General features: G+C 45.9%; 3 protein-coding genes across 4 annotated transcripts; all 3 read left to right on the plus strand.

Annotated features, from left to right (window-relative positions):
• Positions 1-1643, plus strand: neurl2 (neuralized E3 ubiquitin protein ligase 2). The gene is made up of 2 exons (XM_084670418.1): positions 1-1083; positions 1392-1643. Exons 1-2 carry the CDS (start codon positions 294-296, stop codon positions 1505-1507), a joined length of 906 nt encoding a protein of 301 aa, XP_084526544.1. The 5' UTR covers positions 1-293; the 3' UTR covers positions 1508-1643.
• Positions 1644-1672: 29 nt separating this feature from the next.
• On the plus strand, positions 1673-4034 carry msrb1b (methionine sulfoxide reductase B1b). Of its 2 annotated transcripts, XM_084670420.1 has the most exons (5): positions 1673-1831; positions 1952-1980; positions 2421-2563; positions 2685-2802; positions 3132-4034. In XM_084670420.1, the coding sequence occupies exons 1-5, from the start codon at positions 1782-1784 to the stop codon at positions 3140-3142; spliced, it is 351 nt and encodes a 116-aa protein (XP_084526546.1). In that variant the 5' UTR covers positions 1673-1781; the 3' UTR covers positions 3143-4034. The 2 variants fall into 2 exon arrangements, with proteins under 2 accessions (XP_084526546.1, XP_084526545.1); XM_084670419.1 differs by having other exon boundaries at positions 1673-1980.
• Positions 4035-13038: 9004 nt separating this feature from the next.
• On the plus strand, positions 13039-23456 carry LOC146259899 (heparan sulfate glucosamine 3-O-sulfotransferase 6). The gene is made up of 2 exons (XM_084670019.1): positions 13039-13823; positions 22099-23456. The coding sequence occupies exons 1-2, from the start codon at positions 13309-13311 to the stop codon at positions 22715-22717; spliced, it is 1134 nt and encodes a 377-aa protein (XP_084526145.1). The 5' UTR covers positions 13039-13308; the 3' UTR covers positions 22718-23456.
• The last annotated feature ends 487 nt before the right edge of the window (positions 23457-23943 follow it).

Consider the following 23943-nt stretch of genomic DNA (forward strand, 5'->3'; position numbering starts at 1 on the left):
CTTCTCTGCATGGCTAGCATAAAGGCTAGCGAGGGCTGTCAGTGCATGTGTGTCTCTGTACAATGACCATGTGCTTGCTACAGTCTGTCAAATCAGATAACGAACAATGGACAGCACACAGTGAACTCTGTGTAGTTTATGGAGTGGTGGAGTTCATGAGCTTATCCCTGATTTGTCGAAACAACTGAACTATACGGTCAAGTGAAGTAGGAATACGCCTGACGCTGCCTGCTACACTGTCACTTATTGAAGTCATTGACGTGTCATAACTGGTGGCTCTGTGGTTTTGAGACATGGAGCCTTTCTCAGACCAGTTCCTGGAGTTCCACCACATCCACGGCTCTAATGTGAGATTGGACCCATCCTGCACCCAGGCCACGAGGGTCGAGAGCTTCGCCAATGGAGTTTGCTTCAGCAGGAAACCCCTGAGCCCGGGGGAGATCTTCCTGGTGGAGGTTGAAGAGAAAGAGCTAGGCTGGTGTGGCCACCTCCGCATCGGGCTGACCAGCCGGGACCCGAGTACCCTGGAGGTGGTGCCAGAGTACTCCCTCCCCGACCTGGTGGACCTGGGGGACAGCTGGGTCTTCGCTATCACACGCAACCATAACAAGGTCGTGGAACAAGCACCTGGGGCCGGGGGAGAGGGGGAAGGGGAGGGAGAGCTGGCTGGAGGTAGGGTGCTCGGAGGTGGGGAGGGTGAAGGCCGGGTTCTGGGAGGTGGAGGAGAAGACAACCCCGGCACCAACAACAAACCCAAGGCGTTCTTCACAAACTCTCACCTCCAGATCAACCGCTTCTGCATCCCCATGGACAAGCTGGTGGGGCGGAGCCGGCCGGGGCGATTCAGCCACATCCTGGATGACTTGTACAAGACCAACGCCCTGCCACCCACTGCCAGGCGCAGCCGAATAGGCGTGCTGTACGTGCCAAGGGGGCAGGGCCTGGCTGACATGCATATCGTCATCAACGGGGAGGACATGGGGGCGTCGGCCAGGGGGATCCCAACCAATCAACAGCTCTACGCTGTGGTGGACGTGTTTGCCGCTACCAAAACCGTCCGCATCATCCAGGTGGAGTACGGATGTAAGTGATAACCTGTGGGTGGGAACTAAAGCGATAACCTGTGGGTGGAAACTAAAGATGGATGAAAAACTGACTGAAACATAGAGTAGAATTAGCATATTTGTTATTGAGAAATAAACAGAAAAACTGGCTTTAAATAAAAATACTCCATCTCTCTCTCTCTCTCTCTCTCTCTCTCTCTCTCTCTCTCTCTCTCTCTCTCTCTGTATATATATATATATATATATATATATATATATATATATATATATATATATATATATATATATATATATATATATATATATATATCATTGCTTCCTTCCCAGTCTCCTCCCTGCAGACCTTGTGTAGGAAGAGCATCCAGAAGCACATCGTCCACAGGATGGCTCTGGACTGGCTGGAGCTGCCTGAGAGACTCAAACACTTCTGCAAATACGAGTGACGCAATGGAACATGGACTCTGCAGATTTGACAGACGAAACCAGTGAACTGAACAAATTGCATAGTAAATTCGTATCTATTCACTTTTCCTAGGTGTATGGTTATTTTAGTGTTCTTTGATAAAGTTTCACAAATTTGTCGTCGACCTTTACTTGTCATACATTTAAGTGCAATAATTCCATACTCTACATGCTTGAACTTTCACCGTTTATCTTGCGGGGACATCTAGTGGTTGATTTTAGAACTCACTAACGGGGCGGGGCTTTGAATATGTCATGACGCTTTTGTATTACGTAAGAAGAATCTCGCCGACACCAACAGTCAGGTTGTTTAGTAGCTGCTGTCGAACATTAACTGCACGAATAGTGAGGTTTACAAAGGCAAACTTAAAACCAAACGGTCTTGACTCTTTAATCACCATGTCGTTTTGTTCGTTTCTTAATAGTGAGGTTTATAAGGACCATTTTAAGCCAGGTGAGTGGTCAGAACTTAGGCTAGCCAAAGCTGTTGGTGATGTAACTGCACCTGCTCTAGACTGATTATACACAACGTTGTATGAACTGTTTACATTTAAAAGTGACATGTTTGTACTTATGCTAACTTAAATACTGACGCGAGACATGTAAATGTGCATAGAGAAAGGAAATAAGTATCGCCAGAAGGCCTATAGCTTTCTGTGACTTCCCCAGTCACAGCACTAGATCATACACACAAACACTTATGTTTCATACCAACGTACAGTACAGTACCAATGGGAAAATGTGTCCAAACTTTTGACTGCTACTGTACTTCATAGCAAACTAGTGAGCGTGTATTTTATTCCCCCAGCTGTGGCACTAGCAGACATTCCCCTTGAGCTGTAACAATAGTAATAATCCCATCCTTGACCCCTTCATCCGTGTCCCCTCTCTAAGGGATATACGTGTGCTCCCAGTGCCGCCACCCTCTCTTCTCCAGCAGGTCAAAGTTCCCACACTCCTCCCCCTGGCCTGCCTTCACTGAGACCATCAGAGAAGACAGCGTCACCAAGATGATGGAGTCTCTCACCGCCTTCAAGGTCTGAAGTATCACCCTAGCTACACAGCCAGAGGGCAGAACTGATGCTGTCCTGATCTCCAGCTCCCGGGGCGGGCTCCCCACTGTGTCCCTGAGGTGTGCTGTGTTCTTGTGTCTCCCAGGTGCTGTGTGGGAAGTGTGGGAACGGCCTGGGCCACGAGTTTGTGAACGACGGCCCTGAGGAGGGGCGCTCGCGCTTCTGAATATTCAGCCACTCGCTTAAGTTTGTCCCCAACAAAGGTAACAGGCTGCTGCATCCTGAGAAGGGAAAGTCCTCTGACGATGTTCGGGATATACTGAATACTGATTAAGTCAAGCTTTCCTGTGCATCGGTGTTAGTTTTCGTTTCCTTTATTTGTTCACCCTACTTCTCTTACTCTCCCTCTCTTCTCCCACTGTCTTGTGGTTCTCTCACTTTCTCTCTCTCTCTCTCATTCTCTCTCTCTCTCTCTCTCTCTTTCTTTCTTTCTTTCTTTCTTTCTTTCTTTCTTTCTTTCTTTCTTTCTTTCTTTCTTTCTTTCTTTCTTTCTTTCTTTCTTTCTTTCTTTCTTTCTTTCTTTCTGTTCCAGACAAGCAGTAGAGGTGAGGAGGTTAGGAGCCAACACAGGAAGTGCTGTAGAAAGTAGGAAGCTGTAGTCTGCACAACAACAACCACTATCACCACCCCAGGCCTCCATGTTGGAGAAGCCGGTCAGCCAATGATGTGGACAGGGTTCAGGCCTGAGAAGGACACCCTGTCACACTGATGAACATCTGACCTGCCTGGGCCACTAGGACCTGGGGGGGGTGGGGGGGGGGGGTCAGGTAGCCCAGCCAGAGAATCACGCCCTGGAGACCTCTTATGAACTTACTTGATAAGGATATCTTATCAAGAGTGCAATGATTTCTGTTGTGATAATAAAAAGAATGTGTAAAGTATCTACATTTTAATTTAGACCTCATAGCTCCTTGCAGTCCAAGCAGGATACAAGAAACCAATGTATTTATGTCATCTTTTGATTGTAGATCAATGCACCAATGGGAGCAAGGATTAAGCAAATGTATCTCTAAATGTTAACATTTTCATTTCTTTACTAACATTTGCTTCCTTCAATTTTGATGATTTCAAACCCGCGTTGAGGGTTATTCTGTATACTTACCGTTTCTTCACTTGAATGCCTGTTTGCACTATGAGCCATACTATTATTATTCTTCAGCGAATTTGCATGACTCCTCATTGGTCTGTGTCCTGTATGTTATTTATGCATTTCTTGTTAGATATATGTTAGAGTACTTCATTTAAATACATGGTGTTTGATTTTGTAGTTTTATAATTTGTATCAACCAAAGCAATACCTAAGCTATGTTTGTTTTTGAATCAGTTAGGTACTTTAGTCTTATCTAATTTGTCCTTGTTGATAAAAACATGTATAACCTCATGGTTTTCACTCTTATAACTCAGCTAAAGAGAGTGACAATAAATAAGTGACCAAAGTTGGATACTTAGCTTGACAGACTATTCATTTTCTCATCCTTTAACATTGAGTGCTGTCCTAAGGCTGTGGTATTAATGGTGTCACTAGGAGGGAGAGACCAACAGGGGGGGCTGTCTGGCCTCTGTATGACCACCACTGAGGCGCTACTCTGGTTATCCCCCTTGAGCCCTGGCCTGCCAGGCTGGCGATCTGTCCATCATCCATGCCCTGCCATCACTGGCACTCACCATGGAGTTAATTATTTCTCATGTCATCTATCTCACCTCCTGAAACAAACTGTAAGAGACTTGAATTAGAAATCTGTCTTTTTCAGCCCCTGTGAATGAAGACAAGAACATGAGATTCTTCCTGTGCGATATCTCCAGGTATGATGGTGTCTGTTGTACCGTTGGGTCTTTAAATACTTGAAGTGTATGAGAAGCAGTTGTTCAGTGGTGGATGGATCCTGGGGGGGCAGTGCTGGTCTGGTCGTACCCCAGTTGGAAGCTGTTCTGTGGGGCTTGGCGTCTGCCACAGCCCCCTGTGGGTGAGAGGAGTGGCCCTACAAGCCCAACCTGACAGGAGGACTATTATTACTGTACTAGCAAAACACACACACTTATACACACATGTACACACAAACACACGCACTACTGCCCTATTTGACATCATACATGTTCTGCCACTGACATCATGGAATGTGTGTTTTGGGCAGGATACTGTACAGTATGTGTTCAGAGACACACACACACACACTATCCTAAGATTAAATGTATCGTTTTGGTCTTGGATCACTTATTTCTTTGCTGTACTAATATGGTGTTTTGCGAGTGTCTCAAGAGAGCTTTTTAACATAGCATTAGTGTAGACATGGTTTACACTGCAAGACCCTGTTGAATCAGAGCCATGAAAAACTTGAGTCAAGCTTTCATTTTTACAGTCTGCTATCCTCTTCCCATCTAGATTATAGAACAGGAATGTTCCGTCTCCTCATTGATATTCTAATGACACGATAGAGAAGTGTCTTGCTTTCAGTATATTAAAATGGATCTCCTCCTGTCTGCTGTTATTCCTAGTCTCAAGGGAGCTCCCCGGCAACATCTTTGGGCTCAAGCTGTCTTCCAAATAAAAAAACTCCTGAAACAGCTGCTTAGCTAGCTAGCAATCTACTCTAGGTTAACCAATGAAACTTGTACACACCTCTGACACTAAACCTTTCATACAGATATCATCTTTTGATATCTGACAACCTTCACTGACTACTATGGGGTGCCAGAAGCTGCTTGTTTACTTCCCCTTCACAGACAGAGACTCGGAAGTCGTGTCCTTTGAACAGACGCATGAACTTACCTACACGTGCACAGTGCACTGTGCACGCCGCCAGGTGAACTGCCACAGTACGTGAGCCCATCAGATGCACGTCAGAGGTGTACTGTAGCAGCTGAAGGCTCCTCTGTGCCATCCACCCTGCCAGGTGCCTCCAACACCTGAGGTGTGGGAGCTCAGGTTAATGTTTGAATCAAGGTTTATGTTCCAGAAACGTGTGAGGAGTCTCTATCAAGCTTAGTCACACATCATAAAGGCAGGAATGTTAATAGGTCTGCAGCTATTGTTGGGTCAAGGTGGTGTCAGTGTAGGCTGGATTTATAATGCAGTGTTACGGTGTTGTGTACAAACGTACAAAACCATTTTTGTCTTTGTCTGGGATCATATGGTTTTGTTTTCTACTATCCTTACTGTCTACAACTGACCCTGTTACAATCAACCCCACTTTTCCCCTTCCCCCATTAGACCAGCAATGCAATGCAAGCAGATGACCTGCATACGCAACCATAAACACACACACACACACACACACATTCTCACAACCATTAGCGCTGCCATGGAAGACTTCAGCACTTTTTAGTCTGATAAGAACAGTTAAGGTCCATCTGCAAACGTCTGAACCCCTCCGTGGCAGTGCATGTGTTGTAGGGGTATTTACACACCTGGATCCCGTCCCCTATTACGGTGAGGGTGGCTAAATCCTTCGGTGCATTTGTGAAATTCTGCCCTGAAGAGAGATCAGTATTGACAAGCTTCCATTTGTTATTTTGAATCCAAGCGCCGTTCTACAGTAGATTCTAAAACTGAAATGTTACCTCATCCCTCCAGCATTGACTGAGCAAGATGGAGGAGGAAACAGATTTAATTACACTCAAATGGCAATTGTCCTCCATGCTGGTTTCTAGGTGGAGGGGGAGCTGGTTGAGCCTGTCACTGGGTGAATCACACTGCATCTGGGCTGAGTTAGGCCTCATCTCCCCTCTGAATGCTGGGTAAATCTCCACATCCATCTTCCCTCGACTGACGTGTGATGCGATACCTCTCACTGCACAGCCCAGTATGGGACACTGTCTGTGTCTGTCTGTGTGTCTCTGTGTCTGTGCGTGTGTGTCCCATGTCACCAGCATCAGGTCCCTATGGAGCACGCACACACAGCCATGCATCAAGCCCTGTCTGCATGTAGCTGCCATCCCAAGGCAGCGTGTCAACAGGCGGGAGAGGGGAGGTTATCGACCCTCCCCCCACTCCCACCCCCCCTCCCAGCCCCCCTCCCACCCTCACTTCACGTGGTCTCGCTACAGGATTTGACGCCCACTGTAGTGGGGGGAGACATCAGATTTACTCTCTTTGTGTCCTCGAAGTGGACTAAACAGGGAAACGGGAAGTAGAGATGATATGTCTGTTTCTGAATTCCCTGCTCGTGTATGTAGTTGCTGTAAATGAATTCATCCTTCTACCCCTTGAAGTGTGACAGTGAGCATGAGTGTAACGTCCAGCTGCTCCAGCTGTGGTGCATAGCTGTGCTGGCTACATTCTCTTCTCCTTTGCCCAGGAGAGAAGGGAGGTTGTGCATGTTTGTAAACATCACCTCAGGGCCAGGGGTGTTATCTAACCCTGGTGAGGAGATAATACAACGCACACATCCCAAGCTAAACATTGCTCTGGTCCTCACACGCACCAACACATGACGTGCTCTACACAACAGCTGGCACAGAGCAGGGAATACTTCAAAGTTGCTATGCTTGGGTCTGTGGCCATGCGGGTTCTGAAACTATTTAATCTCTTCCCTCTCGTTCCCTGATACCTGGAGTTAGATAACGGTAGGGCGAGCGATGTATCTGTATCTCTCCCTCTCTCTCTCTCTCTCTCTCTCTCTCTCTCTCTCTCTCTCTCTCTCTCTCTCTCTCTCTCTCTCTCTCTCTCTCTCTCTCTCTCTCTCTCTCTCTCTCTCTCTCTCTCTCTCTCTCTCTCTCTCTCTCTCTCTCTCTCTCTCTCTCTCTCTCTCTTGGTCCCTCCCTCTATCTCTGTCCTCTTTCTTTCCATCCAGCTCCATGCTCTCCCTCTTATTGCCTCTCTCTCTTCTCTTGCGGCTGTGCAGTAACACAGGGCACCAGAACATACGAGCTACAAGACACAAGCATTTGTCATTTTTATTTGGTTTGTGGTTTCCAGAAGCTTCAGTCAGGCGGTTTGCCACAATGGACAGTTCAGAGTATTTATGACCATGCTAGTAGCAAGCAACTAGCAAAGAAAGAGGACATGATTATAGGCCTCGTTATTCCATTCATTACATCCTTATGCTGATCATGCGATCAACTCGTATGGTTTGAAAATCAGTCAATTGTATGAGCATTCCCAGGTACTTAGATCAGAGTTTTGACTGGTGAAAGACAGACACAAAGATCAGGTCAACAATGACCCTAGGAATAAGGATGTGTGTGTAGCAGACACAGTCTCATGCACACACACACACATACGCAATCATGGTGGTCTTTCTTCAGTAAATTATACCTTCATGCAGTACCTCTCTGATATGGTATCAAAGGAGGCCTAATTGCTTACTGCTGTGGACCAGAGCAGAGATGACCTGATACCTTCTGGGTCCTCTGGTTCCTATGGTTCCTGTGTTCTAGATGTTTCTGTCTAGGAAAAAAGCGTTTGTTAAGTAAGTCAATTATTGGCATCTGTTGGTTTTATGGTTGAGAACAACAGACACCCATAGATTGAGCTTTCTACCCCCAGAGAGCATGAGCCAGTCCATCTCTGTCACTGTTTCCCAGGCAACATGACACATGTAGGTACAGACACAGTTATAATGGTGTACATGCACAGCTAGAACGCTGATGAACAGACACACCAGTAACTCTAATGTCCTGAAACAGCCACAACGCTGATGAACAGACACACCAGTAACTCTAATGTCCTGAAACAGCCACAACGCTGATGAACAGACACACCAGTAACTCTAATGTCCTGAAACAGCCACAACGCTGATGAACAGACACACCAGTAACTCTAATGTCCTGAAACAGCCACAACGCTGATGAACAGACACACCAGTAACTCTAATGTCCTGACACAGTTACAACACTGATGGAAGGGCACACCCACAACATAGCTGCAGCATGTGGTAGATTATCAGCCTACATCAGCACTTTTCTCCTCCTGTTGGGTCTGGGTGTTCGAACCCCAGCACACCTGGGGCTGTTATCTCCATCTGATAAACAGAGAGGGGTTAGTACTGCCAACATAGATTTGCCTGACATCCTGCTGACAGCACTGTCACCGCTGACAAGTACAGCATTTTACTGACCTCCGGGTTTGAGTTTCGAAGCCATTTTACCCGGTCCCATCACACGCAATGTAGGTTTCATAAGATGTAAACCGGCAATCATGGTAACAGTGTTTGTTTTGAGTTGGTCTGACTTTTTCTCCTCTACATGGTTTAGCTGATCCCCACTCTCCGTACATGCACCACCTCCAACCGATGTCAGACTGTTTCTCTTGAGGGACAAGGAAGAAAAAGCTCTCTGGGCCCATTACTCCAACCTTCTAAGCTTTATATTACTGCTGTCTTTTGACAGCTGAGAGGGTCTGACCTAACCAGTCTTTACAAGAGACACAATGAGCCATTTTAACCACAGTGCACTCCAGTAAAATGCTTAATACGGGTGCCAGATGAGCAGCTGCTCTCAATGGCATTTTTTTAATCCATCCATTCATCATCCATCAATCCATCATTCGGCCCATCCCTCCTTCCTATTATCCATCCATCTATTCATTCATCCATTCATTAGTCAATCCGTATTCTATTCATTGATAGATTAATAATAGATTAGAGAGAATAGAGTAATAACAATAACGTTTTTTTATATGCTCTCGTCAGACCAGTAAACGTTTGAATGATTCCCCAGACTCCTACATGTGGTAGGGTTTGCTCATGTGCAGACATGTCCTGGCATCCAACACCCTGCTGCCTGTTTGAAAGCATTTTTTGCCCTGCTACACCCATGTGATAATACACACTACTACGTTGCCCTATACTTAACCAGCTAACCGCACTCTCTGCCCTACAGTTAGGGCTGAGAGCCTGGATCAGACACAGTGTTTCTCTCTCTCTCTTTCTCTCCCTCCCTCCCAAACACACACACACACACACACACACACACACACACACACACACACACAGGAGCTGACAGACTGGTATGATGATGGTTGTTGTGATCTGTATTACGTCTGTACTTCCCCCTTTTGCTGATTACAGGAACAACGTTGTAGACAGTTGCAGAATACGTGTTTGTATTTGCTGTGCCACGCTGTGTAAGCAAACACGGCGGTTGTCTTGGCATAAAATCGGGAAAAGAGCACTGCTCTGTTCAACCAAGTCTACCCGACAACCTCTCCGCTCAGGCCCACCACCACTCTCCCTCAGACCTCAGGTTCAGGCTGAGCGTGATGGGCCTCTACCTTCCTTGTCCTCTGGTGCCTCTCCATGATCCCTAATGACAGCCAAGGATCCCCAGGGCTCTCTATGTGTGCTTGTGTGTGTGTGTGTGTGTGTTTTAGTGAGTGTGTGTGTATGTTTGCGTGTTTTTAATATGTCTATGTCTGTTTAGTAAGTGTGTGTACGTGTGTTTATGTGTCTGCGTGTGAGTGTGTGTTCAAGTGTCTACGTCTGCATGTGTGTTTATGTGTGTGTGTGTACGTGTGGGTGTGTGCTTGTGTGTGTATTTGTGTTTGTGAAGGGCTTATCGTGGCCCTTAGTGAGGCCAGGACACACATTCCATCCAGGTGATTTAATAGGCCATTTAGAGAGCTCTTTCTCAGAAGCTCGTACCCTGTATTGTCCTTCTGCAGGCTTGTTTTCTATGAGGACAATGGGCCCTATTCCCCAGTGGGACCACAGTGCCGTCTCACACACTCCTATCCTCTAGGAGGCTAAACTAGTCTAGTCTCACCTGAGACTCCAAGACCTGGTGAGAGTGAGACAACCCTGTGAGAGAGTTTAGTCTCGTCAGCAAATGTGCTCTATGTCAAATCCATTCAGCACTTTCCTCAGGTCTGAGATGTACAGGTGGCATGTCTATCCTGTCGCTCAGTGTAACGGTAAGAACAGGGTTGTGGTGCTGCATCACTGGGATAATCACTTCCAAGAAAACTCTGTCTCGTATCAAGACTAGAAGTACTGTCTGCAGGAGAGTCAGAGGGAGTATATACTAGTATGCGGGGGTATTTACTTTGTATTTCACAATCATGTCTTCAGCAGCTAGGTGACATGGATGGATAGGGAGTTGGGGTTAGGATGAAGGGGAACACACAATTGGCCTGATGGTTCTGGTTAGCAGGATCAGAAGGAAAACAAAGAAGTCACTGTACACTCTTGCGAGGATGCAAAATATGTTGTTTATTTCATTAAGTTTTGATCATTCAATTCTTGTTTGGTGTTTTCTTCTTACACAGTCCAACTAGCCTGTTTAGTTGGAGCCCGAGGGTCCTGAGAAAACAGAGACAGTTGAAACGGATCCTTTCTTTGAAGCGGCCGGGCAGGTCGTCATGGGGACTTACCCAGGATTACAGACCATAATAGTCTGCTGCCAAGCTTTGTACAGCTGTCTACTTCCCAGAGACTTTGTAGGTTACACAGGTGTGTTGGAATTCAAAACGAGAGGTTCAGCTCGCAGGTGGGAATTTATTTTTTCTTGCCGACATTCATTCTAGCTTTGAAGCTGTTCATAATTCATTCAAAACACCAAGTATGAAAAGCTGTCACCAAGTACCTACTCTGCGTCAACAGTATTGACCACTTTGACCATACAGTGACAGAAATCCAGTGTTTTTCCTCAACACTAAAGAAGATCAATATCCAAGAGTATTCACTAAGACAGAGAGTTAACTGATTAATTGGAAGAGGCTCTGGCTTGATTGGCAGTCTGCTAGGTGAGGTGAGAGTAGGACTCGATAGACATTGTCACCTGATATAGATGGATCATAGAGTCCTACTCCAACTCTAGCTAACTGATCAAGGTGATCAATAACGGTCCCAATTGATCTTCTGACTCCCATTGTGATTCTCAAAAGCAAGTTCTTATAAGCAGGAAATACTCTGGTAAGGACAGAGCCGAGTCTAATGAAATATTGAGCCTTTATCATTCAAGTTACAATTTGATCCACTAATTCAGGCTTTTGATTTTAAAATATTTGTTGCTTTCTTTTTGTGGTACTTTATTATGTCTTCATGGGATTCCTCTGTGGTACTTGAGTGAGCCAGCAGTCTTTTGTTCAGGCTGAAGATCACTTGAAGTGGTGATGTTGGACTTTGCTGACATAGACAGACACAACAGAACCTCAGTCTGCTGCAGATAAGAGATTGTGCTGAAGATGACATTCTTTGTGTCGCTAATGTACAACTGTTAGTGTTGCGGAGTGTAATGTAAGCAGGTTTCTTTGCAACTTCAGTTGTGTTTACTGCAAGTACTGCAGCTGACTCTGCTGTCTGCTCACACACACACACACACACACACACACACACACACACATGCAAGCACACTGACTCTTAACCTCTCTCTCTCTCTCTTTCTCTGTATTTTTTCTTCTGATCTTTTCTCTAGTTCATCCTCTCCCAGAGATAAGCTAGCAGAGGCCACCAAACTCGTGTCTTATCTGTTATCAGTCAGCCTCAAATACATCCTGAATATGTATGTGTGTGCGTGTGGGTCAGTTTAACTCACATTTAGGAGAAAGAGGTTTAAATAAAGGCAGCTGACAGACTGATATTATTACTGATACAGCACGCTATGCAAACATGCTATCTGTGTCATCATCATCAACTAAGTGGCTTCAATTAGCTCTGCATTCCAGTATTTAGGTATAAGTATTCACACGCACACAATCTCTCTCAGACACAAACACACACACACATACACGCAAGCACACTGCTATACTTAGCCCCGCACGTCAGTGAGTGCAGAAAGAGAAGCTGATGGTGGTCTGGCTGCATGTTTACCATGAGAGCAACAGGAGGCAGGTTTCTAACGAGGCAGCGGGCTGGAGCCGAGGCTCTGCTCTCTGGTCGGAGGCAGCACCTGTCTGGCTCCGTTAGGGGAGGCAGGAGGGGTTAAACGCTGGTGTGAGGCCTGGCTCCATGGGGTGTGTGGCCCTGGCCCAGCAGAGCCAGCGAGGCCCCCTAGCTCCATGGGGCGTGTGGCCCAGCAGAGCCAGTGAGGCGGTCAGACAGACAGGTGGCTCCATAGGACTAGATCATGGAAGCTCTGGACAGAGACAGGGACTAACCCCACACAGATACTCTGATTGTCAACGGTCTTACAGGAAGCCCTCTTAGCCATCTAAACACAGAAAATACTTTAACACTTTGACTAGACTAAAAGTCTGCTGTCAAATCTCACACATTTATCTATTTAACTTCCAATTCTATTCCTAGTATACTTATGTACTTCTATAAAAACAAATGTGTTAGGCTAGTGAGACAGTACATATCCAATCCCATTGAAAGTGCTCTAATTGGAATGTCTCCTCTTCTTTTGTGGTTATTTTAGTGTCGCAAGATGGAGAGGGTGGGAGTTTGTTAAACAGGGCGTGGATTGATTAACACCCAGAAGGAAAGGGCGTGTCTGCCGCTGATGGGGTGCTGCGTGCGAGCGCACAGGAGGGACAGGAGTCACAGGCAAGGAGACGCACGAGAGAAGCAAAAAAAACTCCCAACTGTTTCTTGGAGCGACTCACTTTGAGAAAAGTTAATGAAGAGATGTACAGGTTGACCAGTCACCAAAGCGTTAAGGAGCATGCAATCATTGAAGAAAAAAAACTCTGATGACCTTGAAAAATGATACTGTGACATATTGCGCGACATGACGTTTACAATGAGAATCCACTTTTAGAGTCACTGGGCAATAATCATTAGACAAGGCATGTTTCCTGCGCTTTGCTTTGTGGTCCAGTACAGCGACTCATGGGATGTAGCAAATGGAGAACTGGGTTCAACTTTGGACACCTGAAGGCGCAGTCGAAGCTCTCCGTCTCCTTTACCATGATCATCATCTTTTCCTACCTATTCTACTCCCTCACCGGATACTGCGACTCCTTACCTCGACCTGTATACGAACAACAATCAAATTTTCTGAATAAACTGCTTTTAAATAATGAACTGAAGTCTTCACCGCAGCGACAACCTGACGCACAAAATACTTCTCCAGGGTCGGTTGTTAGAGAATTTGATTTCGACAGTGTAGACTCTCTCTTGCCAACAGCTGACAACGAACTTCTACCGGTACAGGGCGACAACAACATATCCATCTCCAATAATTTTGGCAGTAAAAAGTTCCCACAAGCCATCATCATCGGCGTAAAGAAAGGAGGCACGCGGGCGCTGCTTGAGTTTCTTCGCATTCACCCTGATGTGAGAGCAGTCGGAGCGGAGCCCCACTTCTTCGACCGCTTCTATGATAAAGGACTGGAATGGTACAGGTGCGTATCTTATTATTATTTTTGTGTCCTGGCCAGTTGAGTGAGAACCTTTCTATGTACACCTTGGTGACTGAACGTCTTCACGTCTTTGTTGTAAACTTTGGACAAGTGATAGTGGCCAATTATGTGCATGACTTGAGAGACCTCAAAACCAAAGTGTACAATAAATTATTGCGCACTCTGTGTGTAGCCTTAGCCTATAAGTCTTATTCAGTTAATGATATCCTCCCCCATCCACCCATATTCTCCTAATTATACTCCTCTCCTACTCCATCCCTCCGTTCTCTACCCTGTGTCAGTGTGAACTACCTTCATTAGAGCTTGTCAGCGTCCTTTGAATAGAGATCTGAGAGCCTCTCTGTGTAGCAAGTATTCATCTGCTGCCAATACCGGCCTGTTTATTGATCTGGCAAGCTGTATCTCGAGGTGTGTGTGTGTCTCCTGGGGGACTGCTCCAAGTGTGTGTGTGTGTGTGTGTGTGTGTGTGTGTGTGTGTGTGGGTGTGTGTGTGTGTGTCTATATAAATATCTATATTTGTGTGTGTTTGTATGTATGTGACAGCAGTTCAGCTGGTTGGCCATACATGGATATGTGTGACAGAAAGAAGAGGGAGTGCTATCACATTAGCTAAACTTGCTTGTAGCTTCTCTCTGCGTCAATGTACGTGTACTATAGGTATTTGACCACTATGTGGTTTCCATCTCTGTCTCTATAGTTTCTATCCATCCTCTGTGTCTAAGTTTCTCTCTTTCTCTCTCCTTCCCCCCACTTCAGTCCCTCTCACTCCCCACACGTTCTCTCATAAGGGGTCTGTCCGGCGTGTCTTAATGACAGGTTGTGTCAGCACTGTGTGGATTGGTCTGGTGTTATGACAGGTCAGGCATTATGTTGGACATGGGGACAAAGAGGGGGAGAGGGTGAGAAAGATTAGGACTGCTCACAGCTAAACAGAACAGAGTAGGCCCGACTGGTCAAAGGAGATTGACTGCAAGGCAGTGATATTAGGCAACTGATGCTGATATATTTTCCCATCCTCCATTCTCTTCTCCTCTTCTTTCCTTTCCTCTTCTCTGTCTCCAGGGCATTTTATTTCAAAGCGTTTTCAGTTTGAAGCGAGTGCTGTCCACTGTCTTCAACTGGTAACCATAAAACACATGTACATTTTTAAAGGAAGCATTTGGCAAATTGTTCTTGCAGAAAAGCTTAAATGTGGAAAGGCCTTGGCTCTGTGAAAGACTGGAAATGGTTCTGTGGCTTTGTGGGAAGGAATATATTTTATAGCATCTGGTGTGTGAGAGAAAGAGAAGGAGAGAGAAAACTTCTAAATGTGTACTCTGTTCTAGTAATCATTTGAAATTATATTTCAATATGCAACTTTGTGATAATATCTGTACGTATGTATGTTGTTTAGTATGCGTGTGTGTACGTCTAGTCTACAGTGTGTCTCCAGTCTACAATATGCATGTCTGTTCATTTTACCTGACGAGACCACCCCAAATATCCCCTCTCTCCATTTCACAACTCGACTGTCCTCAGCCTGTCTCCTCAGCTGTGTGCTGTTAAACCACTCCTTTCTCACGACCCCATAAACATCGGACAGATATAAATGTAATTTCCCCTATCGATCAGCTAAAATGGGAGCTCTGTATTGATCTTCTTCTCCCTGCCTTTATCAGAACTGCACAGCACAGATGTATTAACTCCTGAATATTCAATCTTGTTGACAAGGTGCAGTTACCATTGGCATTTATAGCACCTCTCTCTGCCTTAATAATGGATTTATCACCTTGGTAGGTGTTTTAGTCTGCATTAAATAGACCATGGGCCTTCAGGAGTGAATTCTGTTGCATAATTCCGCATTGTGTTCAGCAATGTGTCTCCATACAGGCTGGAATGCCCAGCTCCTATTTCCTGTTTGGCTTTTCATCCAATCACAAGGGATTGCACTGTGGAATTCTGGGTACTTAACATGAAATATTATTTTGAGTATGTCATTTTTTGAAATTGAGAATTTGAAAGACTTATTTGGCCCAACTGAAAGTGTTTTGGTGAAGCTTCTTGTGGTGGAATTTGAACAGTATGGAGATGGTTGTTATAATAAACCACTGTGTAAAATGTGACTGAACAGAAAAGGCTATGTACGACGGCCAGTGTAAGGTCAGCGATGCTTTAATGGACAGTGAAAGTCAATTTCACTCTTGTTGCTTAGTAACAGTGTTTTCTGGAAAATAACTGCTTTAACTTCATACTTTCAAGGTTCAGGGATACACCTACAAAATATATATTTAAACGGATTACTTTAGAATTTGCATAAAATTAAGTCAATTAGATCAGACATTTGATGCAAAGTAAAGTACTTTCTTCCCACTTCAGTCACTTCGAACCCGATAAAGGTAGTCAGCATTCTCAAACAAACACATCCTGATAAATTGATCAGAGGTGAGTAGTGATTTACTGACTGGCTGAGTGAGTCAATATTTAGCTGTCACATCATAGGACAATCTTTCATTGCTGCATGACAAGACATGTCCAATCAGATGATAGCTAATGAAATAAGCAGACGTGAAGTCATTAGATCCAAACTGATGACAGAAGAGTGTTTCGTTCAGAGCAGCTGGAGTATATATTCAAGGACATTTGAACCATGTTAGCACCTCATCTTGTTCCCCCTCTACCTCCCACCTCCCTTTTCCTCTTTTCATTCTCCTTTGTTTCATCGTCTTCTCTAGTTTGTTCTTTCTTCATTCTCTCTTCTTTCCTCGTACACCCTTCTCAGTTCCATTATGTGGAAGGAAACATGGAACGTCATGCCCAGTCTCTACCTCTGAACATACTCTTTCTCTGGGCCCTTCATTCCCTTCGGAACAGGTTATAGGGGTGCCTGAACACGAACGATGAGTGTGAAATGATTGGAATATAATTAGCCAACGTCTGTCTGATTTGTGATGCCCTACAGCCACTAAACTGTCTTCCTCATGACTCTGTCTGGACAGCCTTGTAATCATTGACAACCCTGCGTGTGTGTTTATGTGGTTGTGCTAGATGGGGTGGGGGGTGGAAGGGGGGGGGGCTAAGTGGGTGTGTGAGTGTGTGTGTGTGAGTGTGTGTGTGTGAGTGTGTGTGTGTGTGTGTGTGTGTGTGTGTGTGTGTGTGTGTGTGTGTGTGTGTGTGTGTGTGTGTGTGACCGCGTGTGCTGTCTCAGCTGTGGATCTCCACCTGATGTTCCCGTTTAGTGTCTGACTGCCTGACTGGGAGAGGGTGAAAGAGTGAGGGGTCTCACTGGGTGAGGTTGTGGAGGGGTTAGGTAGGAAGGGTGAGGGAGAGAGAGAGCGTGAGAACATCAGATGCTTACTTAGAGAGTCAGCGAGGAACACACCTTTCTTTGTTTGGAATGTTTCTTGACATAAATGCTTGCAGTAAACTTAACCAACTTGAAAGAGTTGTTTAGGTCTTGCCTCCATTGCATACGGGTCATTCAGTGATCATGTCATTTGCAAGGAAATTAGATTAATTTAGCCATAATGAGTGGTCTGGCAAAGCTTTGCTGCTAATAAAAAAGAAGGCGTGCAGCTCTCTCTGTCTTTCTGCCTGTTTCTCTCTCTCTCTTTCTTCTCTCTCTTTCTATTTCTCTCTCTCTTTCTGTCCCCCATTCTCTTTCTTTGTAGCAGTCTTTACCATTATTAACTGTATACATTAAATAAGTCAATGGAGACAGCAAAACCACCACAGGGATCAGGAAGTGGTTTCACACCTCAGTCCAATAACAAGCCTTCTCATTGGTCTAGAACTGGGATGTTGCCAGATGGCAAACGTTTGGGACCCATTCTGAGTCCATTAGAATTCTCTGAAGTGGTGTTCTGTTCATTTCGGAGAGTTGTTTAATGAATGGAAATGTGTTGTGGAAGTGACAGACTGACATGGTGAGGCGGAATAACCTGTAACCCGTACTGTAATTGCTAACTGCAGTTCAAAGGGAATGGGACAACTTTTACATATAAATAAACTTTAACCCAGCTCTCAAAAACCTTTTCTGTAAAATTGTAATTTAGAAAAGAAGATAATCATACAAGACAAAAGGCCAGAGAAGTTTTTCGAGTTCAAATGTGCCTTGATCTAACTCTTGATGAGAGTTCAAAGAGCTTGATTAGGAGGAGGCAAACTGAGGGTCAGTGATGACATCACTGAAATCCGGCTACGGGAGGAAGGAAGTGACCCTCAGTAATCTGTCCATCCCTCCATCTCTCCCTCCATCCGTCCCCGCTTCCTGTGTCAGTGTATCAGTTCATCGGTGGGTGGGACCGCACCCCCAGTAACCAGCCTATTAAGACACAAGTGGTCCAGTGTAAGCCTGACAGAAACTGACAAGCTGATTTTCCCATTTGATAAGAGGAGGACGAGGAGGAGGAGGGAAAGTAGGAGGAGGAGGAGAAGGAGGGAGCCATTACAGCAACACACACACGCGTCTTTCTTTACCACATATCGCATAACTCTATCTCGGTCGTTTTTTCCCATCTTTCTTTCACACATACTGTCCATCTCTTCTCCTTTCTCTCTCTTTCTACACATCTTCGTCAGGGATGGAATGTCAAGATTCATCTTGCTGTAGACAGGCCCAGGGTTGTTCTCAAACACCACCCCTCAACTCCACCCTCACCACACACACATACACACACACTGTCATTATAGCTCCTGGTTAGGCACTGTCTCTCAGAGGAAACTGTGAGACCACCGCTCAGCCACTCAGAGCCAGCTCTAGTCAGGATTAGCTGTTAGCTTCACGTTTTCCCTCTAGTAGACAGATTCCTGGGGCCTTTCCTACTGACCCACCTCCCTGGTGTAAGCCTCTCCTCTGAACCCAACCCACAGCCCACCGATGGAGGCGTCAGACAGCGCGGTGTGTCCTTCAGACAGGGTGGCTGTATGATTACACCCATACTGTACACACATGTACACCTACACACAGCTGGCAGCTCACGTCATGCACACACACACACACACACACACACACACACACAGCAGCCCTCAGCTCCTCTTCCACTCTGCCTGTCTGCTCTAGTCCCATCTACAGGTGGATATGGTCATGTGCAATTGACAGAATATATTTTTTTCCATATGTTGAGTTTTACAATTAGAAAATTAGAAAAAAGAGAAAAAGTGAGCGAAAGAGAGAGAGGGAAAGAAATAGATGGTAGTGACAGAAATAGATGGAGAGGAAGAAAGAGAGAAAGGAAGGAGCAAAAAGGAGTGAAACCCTATGTGAAAGACATCTTGCATTACAAGACCCCTGTGGTCATGGTGGTCTCACCCAGGGAATCATAGCCATCTGTCTCTGACCTTCAGGGTGGAGGAGTCCATATCCTCTCACTGAGGGGTCTGGTCCGGCGCCCAGTCAACACAGAACACAGACCTGGGCCAAAGCACCAGAGCCACACACACAGAACACACAGAACATATCAGAACATGGTGAACCAGGGGAACACTTCCTAAGCCTGAAGACACATACACACACAGGCACATGCACACTCACAGACACACAGACACACACACACGCACAAACACATACTGTGTTATTGCTGCCAGATGTGGAAGCGTCCTGCAGTGTAAAAGTTGGTGAGACAGTTTGAGCAATTTGAGTGTGTGTGTTCCACTGAACATATATTAAAAAAAATCTAAGCCAATATTCTGTGTTTATACAAGTGGTCACACTGTATATAAAACAGTAGGGAGATAGGTGTACAAACAGAGTGGAAAACAAACAATTCTTTGCTATGTGTGCGTTTCTGGGTGTGTTTGTGTGTGAGACATATTCAAAGAGAAAGAGATGGAGAGAGAAAGAGAGAGAGAGAGAGAGAGAGAGAGAGAGAGAGAGAGAGAGAGACAGAGACAGAGATAAAGACAGAGAGAGAGAGAGAGAGAGAGAGAGAGAGAGACAGAGAGAGAGAGAGAGAGAGACAGAGAGAGACAGAGAGACACAGAGAGAGACAGAGAGAGAGAGAGAGACAGAGAGAGACAGAGAGAAACAGAGAGAGACAGAGAGAACACTGGGAGAACCAACAATGTTAAAAGCTCTGTTTGGATCTCAGTGTGTGTGTGCTCAGGTAATTAACGCCACAGTGGATCACTGATAACTACCTCCGTGTTTACAGTGCCTACAGGTCCCTCTTTTATACAGCACACACACACACACATGCATCAACTGACGCTTTTCTTTTTCCAAGTGAGCTCCTTCAATTAGAGCAAAGATGGAAAATACTGAGCAAATATTTGTTTTTATCTCTCCAACAGTAACTTTGTGATCCTTTCACCTGGATCTCGGCCACCGCCGGTACACTCAGTACACAGCTTTGTGCTTCTAAAACACACCAGCAGCTGTTCAACTGTGGCTCTTAGCAGCGCCCAGGCCACCCACTCTGTCAGCTAGCTGTGCTGATAGCAACATGTCTGCTGGAGAGATCAACACATCTGTGGACTCCCTGACCTGTGTTCCAGCTCCAGCCACTCTAGAGGCCAGGCGCTACGCTAAAGGTGTGATCAAAACAAACAGCAGGTTTTGAGGCCGTGGCCGGCGGCGCTAACTTTGGCTAGCCCCCCCCCCCCCCCCCTTCCAGTGGAAAGCACACTGACAACGTTAGTGGCTAATGCTAATCTGATCTAGAACAAAACGTCAATCTTTAGCTGGAACCGGGTCTTTCATCTTGTGTGTGAGAAAGAGGGGGTGATAAGGTTCTGGTGCACTTGACCAGGTAATGAGGGGCTCTAATGCCTTTCCCCTCTCTCTCCTCTCTCTCTCTCTCTCTCTCTCTCTCTCTCTCTCTCTCTCTCTCTCTCTCTCTCTCTCTCTCTCGCTCTCTCTCTCTCTCTCTCTCTCTCTCTCTCTCTCACTCTCTCTCTCTCTCTCTCTCTCTCTCTCTCTCTCTCTCTCTCTCTCTCTCTCTCTCTCTCTCTCTCTCTCTCTCTCCCTCTAAGACCACCCGTCACCACTACCACCACCACCAGCAGTGTGTGGCCTGTCTGCTGGGTTGGTGTTCTAGCCAGAGTTCCTTGATTACAGGCCAGTGTTCCAGAGTGTTTCACAATGTAAACATGATGTCAGTGTAACTCCTGCCGCCACAGCATGCCTCCAATTAGACTGATTGGCCAGAATTAAACAGAGTCCGTCTGTGTGTGTGTGTGTTTGTGTGTAAACAACTTCAGCAGATTTATTTTGGCGTAATATTATTTCATTTTGATATTTACTATGTAACCTTTCAACGAAAATATTAATCACACTATTTATTAGCGTTTGTTTTTCTACTGGCCTGTAACAGTGACACATGGTATTCTCTTCTGTTGCTACATCTGTCGTGTTGCTACTGGAGGACCAGGTTAGGACTGGGGAGAGGAGAGAGAGGAGAAAGGGTTGGGCGCGACACAGCTCCCTACAGGATACAGACCAACCACATAGCCAAACAGACCTCAAAACACAGCCACCAGAGAGGACCATGGGAAATTCAACCGGGGCATCTTGAAAGAGTCCGAACATTCCACTTTTGATTTCTAAAACACAAATCCAACCATGATGTTTTAATTCAGTAGGATAAAAAAGGGGAAAACCTTTTTCTATTGAAAAATAAATTAGACAATGGACAGATGATAGAGGTTCTACAGAGCTCAAGTGTCACAGAACATAGCTGCTCGAATTCGAGTTAAGAATAAGCATTCTATACCGCTGCTGTACTTTCCTCCTAACTTCCCAAACTTCTGTTCCAGCCACATGCTGTGCATGAAGTAGAGAGGAAATGACTATTCTGTGGTCATAACAGTCTGCTTTTCTGTGGGTTTTCTGGAGCTGTGTCTAAAAGACCTTCAGCTCAGTGTGCGTGGGTGGGTGTGTGTGTGCTTTTGATTCCTCATCTTCTGATCAGAGTCTGATGTTGTACAGTAGATGTGTATATGTAGATGTGTGTGTGTGTGTGTATATTGGGGTGATTACAGTACTGTGGCCTCTAATCAGCAGTGTGAGCAGCTGCTGGGAGGCTCTGGGTATCTGTGGGTCGGATCTCTCAGCTCTCCGATGCTGAAGGAATGCTCATACATCGGAACACGACTTTCCTAATGTGCAACATATGGCTTGTGTTGTCTCCATGCTACTTCACAGCACTGGTTGAATGGTCTTATGTTTGCTCTTTTCGCAACTTAATTATTAGCATCGCTTGGTATGCGTGCCTCGAATTATGACTCATGTTTTTGTTTGCCCTCTCTCCTCCTCTTCCTCCCTCCTCCTCCTCCTCTCCAGGAGCCTGATGCCTCGCACGCTGGAGGGCCAGATCACCATGGAGAAGACGCCCAGCTACTTCGTCACCAGGGAGACCCCTCGCCGCCTCTTCTCCATGAGCCGCCACACCAAGCTGATCGTGGTGGTCCGTGACCCAGTGACCCGCGCCGTGTCAGACTACACCCAGACGCTGTCCAAATGTCCCGGCCTGCCCTCCTTCCAGAGCCTGGTCTTCAGGAACTCCTCCGGGGGGGTCATCGACACCTCCTGGAGCGCCGTGCGCATCGGCATCTACGCCAAACACCTGGAGGCCTGGCTGCACTACTTCCCCCTCTCCAGCTTCCTGTTCGTGAGCGGCGAGCGGCTGGTTAGCGACCCCGCCGGCGAGATGGGCCGCGTCCAGGACTTCCTGGGTCTGAAGCGGGTGGTGACGGACAAGCACTTCTACTTCAACCAGACCAAGGGCTTCCCCTGTCTGAAGAAGCCCGAGGGCAGCAGCAGGCCCCGCTGTCTGGGGAAGTCCAAAGGCCGGCCGCACCCTCAGATCTCCCCCGAGGTTCTCCTCAAGCTCAGGGAGTTCTACAGGCCCTTCAACCTCAAGTTCTACCAGATGACGGGGCAGGACTACGGCTGGGACTGAGAGAGAGACGGTCACCCTGCGGGCACACTGACACAGGGGCTGGGCTAGGATGGTCCTAGGATGGTCCTTTACCTAAGCTGTCAAAGGCCTAAGTGGAGCTGTGTGCTTACTGACTGACTGGGCTGAGAGAGAGATGGGATGACTGTTCGTGTTCTCTGTTCTCCCTCCTTGGACTGAGTCATACTTTAAAATGATGCAGGCGAAGGTCCTGGCATGGGCTTTCCAAAGGTCGAATCACCAGCTGTTACTCTGCATACAAGATGTTTTGTTTGTTTGTCCAACATGGCAGTGATAGATATAAAGAGAAACCCTGAGAATATTTACGCACAATGAAATCAGCAGGATACATTTTCACCTTGTTGTCTCTCTGATCTGTTTCTCTGAAAGATATCCCCCTTTATTCAGTTCATTCATGTTCAGCATCATTTTAGACGGTTAGTGTGATGTTATAAGCACCAGCACTGATGCTGTGCTGGGATGTATGGTAAACCCATATACATGCAACTATACCAAAACTGTAAACAAGGTTGTGCACTAAATGTGCAGTTATTTATGTTACCTGCTAAAAGGAATTGTTCATAATTGTTATTACTGATATCTGTCATTAATATCTGTGACATTTGTTTCCACTATTCCCATATAAGCTGTCCTTACTGACTACAAATTTAGAAAGTTTATTTATAAGGCAACAAAAATGTTTACTGTTTTATTGTGTACTTTTGTATTTGGAAGGTGAAATACTGACTAAAACCATTTTTATTCAAAAAATACTGTTGTCTGTGTATCACTAGAAACACTCATATGGACGAAATGAATGGTTAAACACAGCTCAGCCAGTGTGTGTGTGTGTGTGTGTGTGTGCATGTGTGGGTGTTTGTGTGTGTGTGCGTGTGTGGGTGTTTGTGTGTGTGTGCATGTGTGTGGGGGGGGAGGATCATTGAGCCACAGCCTCCAGAGCTAAATGTGAAGTTACCGCTGAGAGGAAGCTTTCTGATGTGTAAGCAATCAATCCACATTGGTCACTAGAGAACCCTGGGATGGGGTATCGTTGACCCTTGACTCCTGCTGCTGACCTGCAGGCGTCTGTGGTATAAACTGCTGACCGCCTGGACTGGCCAGCTAACAGTGGATTGGCTGGAAAGGCTGTCAGTCACCCTTCCCACCTCTATAGGATCGATTATTATTGCAGTTTCCACCTCTGGGAACTGCTCTTCAGGGAGCGGGCT

The sequence above is a fragment of the Hypomesus nipponensis genome, chromosome 13, assembly GCF_054491055.1.
Source record: "Hypomesus nipponensis isolate SF chromosome 13, ASM5449105v1, whole genome shotgun sequence".
Taxonomy (NCBI): domain Eukaryota; kingdom Metazoa; phylum Chordata; class Actinopteri; order Osmeriformes; family Osmeridae; genus Hypomesus; species Hypomesus nipponensis.

Excerpts from the sequence above, each read along its gene's own strand:
- neurl2 (XM_084670418.1), top strand. The coding sequence starts at position 294 with ATGGAGCCTTTCTCAGACCAGTTCCTGGAGTTCCACCACATCCACGGC. Across the intron at positions 1,084-1,391 it reads CATCCAGGTGGAGTACGGAT|TCTCCTCCCTGCAGACCTTG; the intron begins GTAAGTGATAAC and ends CTTCCTTCCCAG.
- LOC146259899 (XM_084670019.1), top strand. The coding sequence starts at position 13,309 with ATGGGATGTAGCAAATGGAGAACTGGGTTCAACTTTGGACACCTGAAG. Across the intron at positions 13,824-22,098 it reads AAAGGACTGGAATGGTACAG|GAGCCTGATGCCTCGCACGC; the intron begins GTGCGTATCTTA and ends CCTCCTCTCCAG.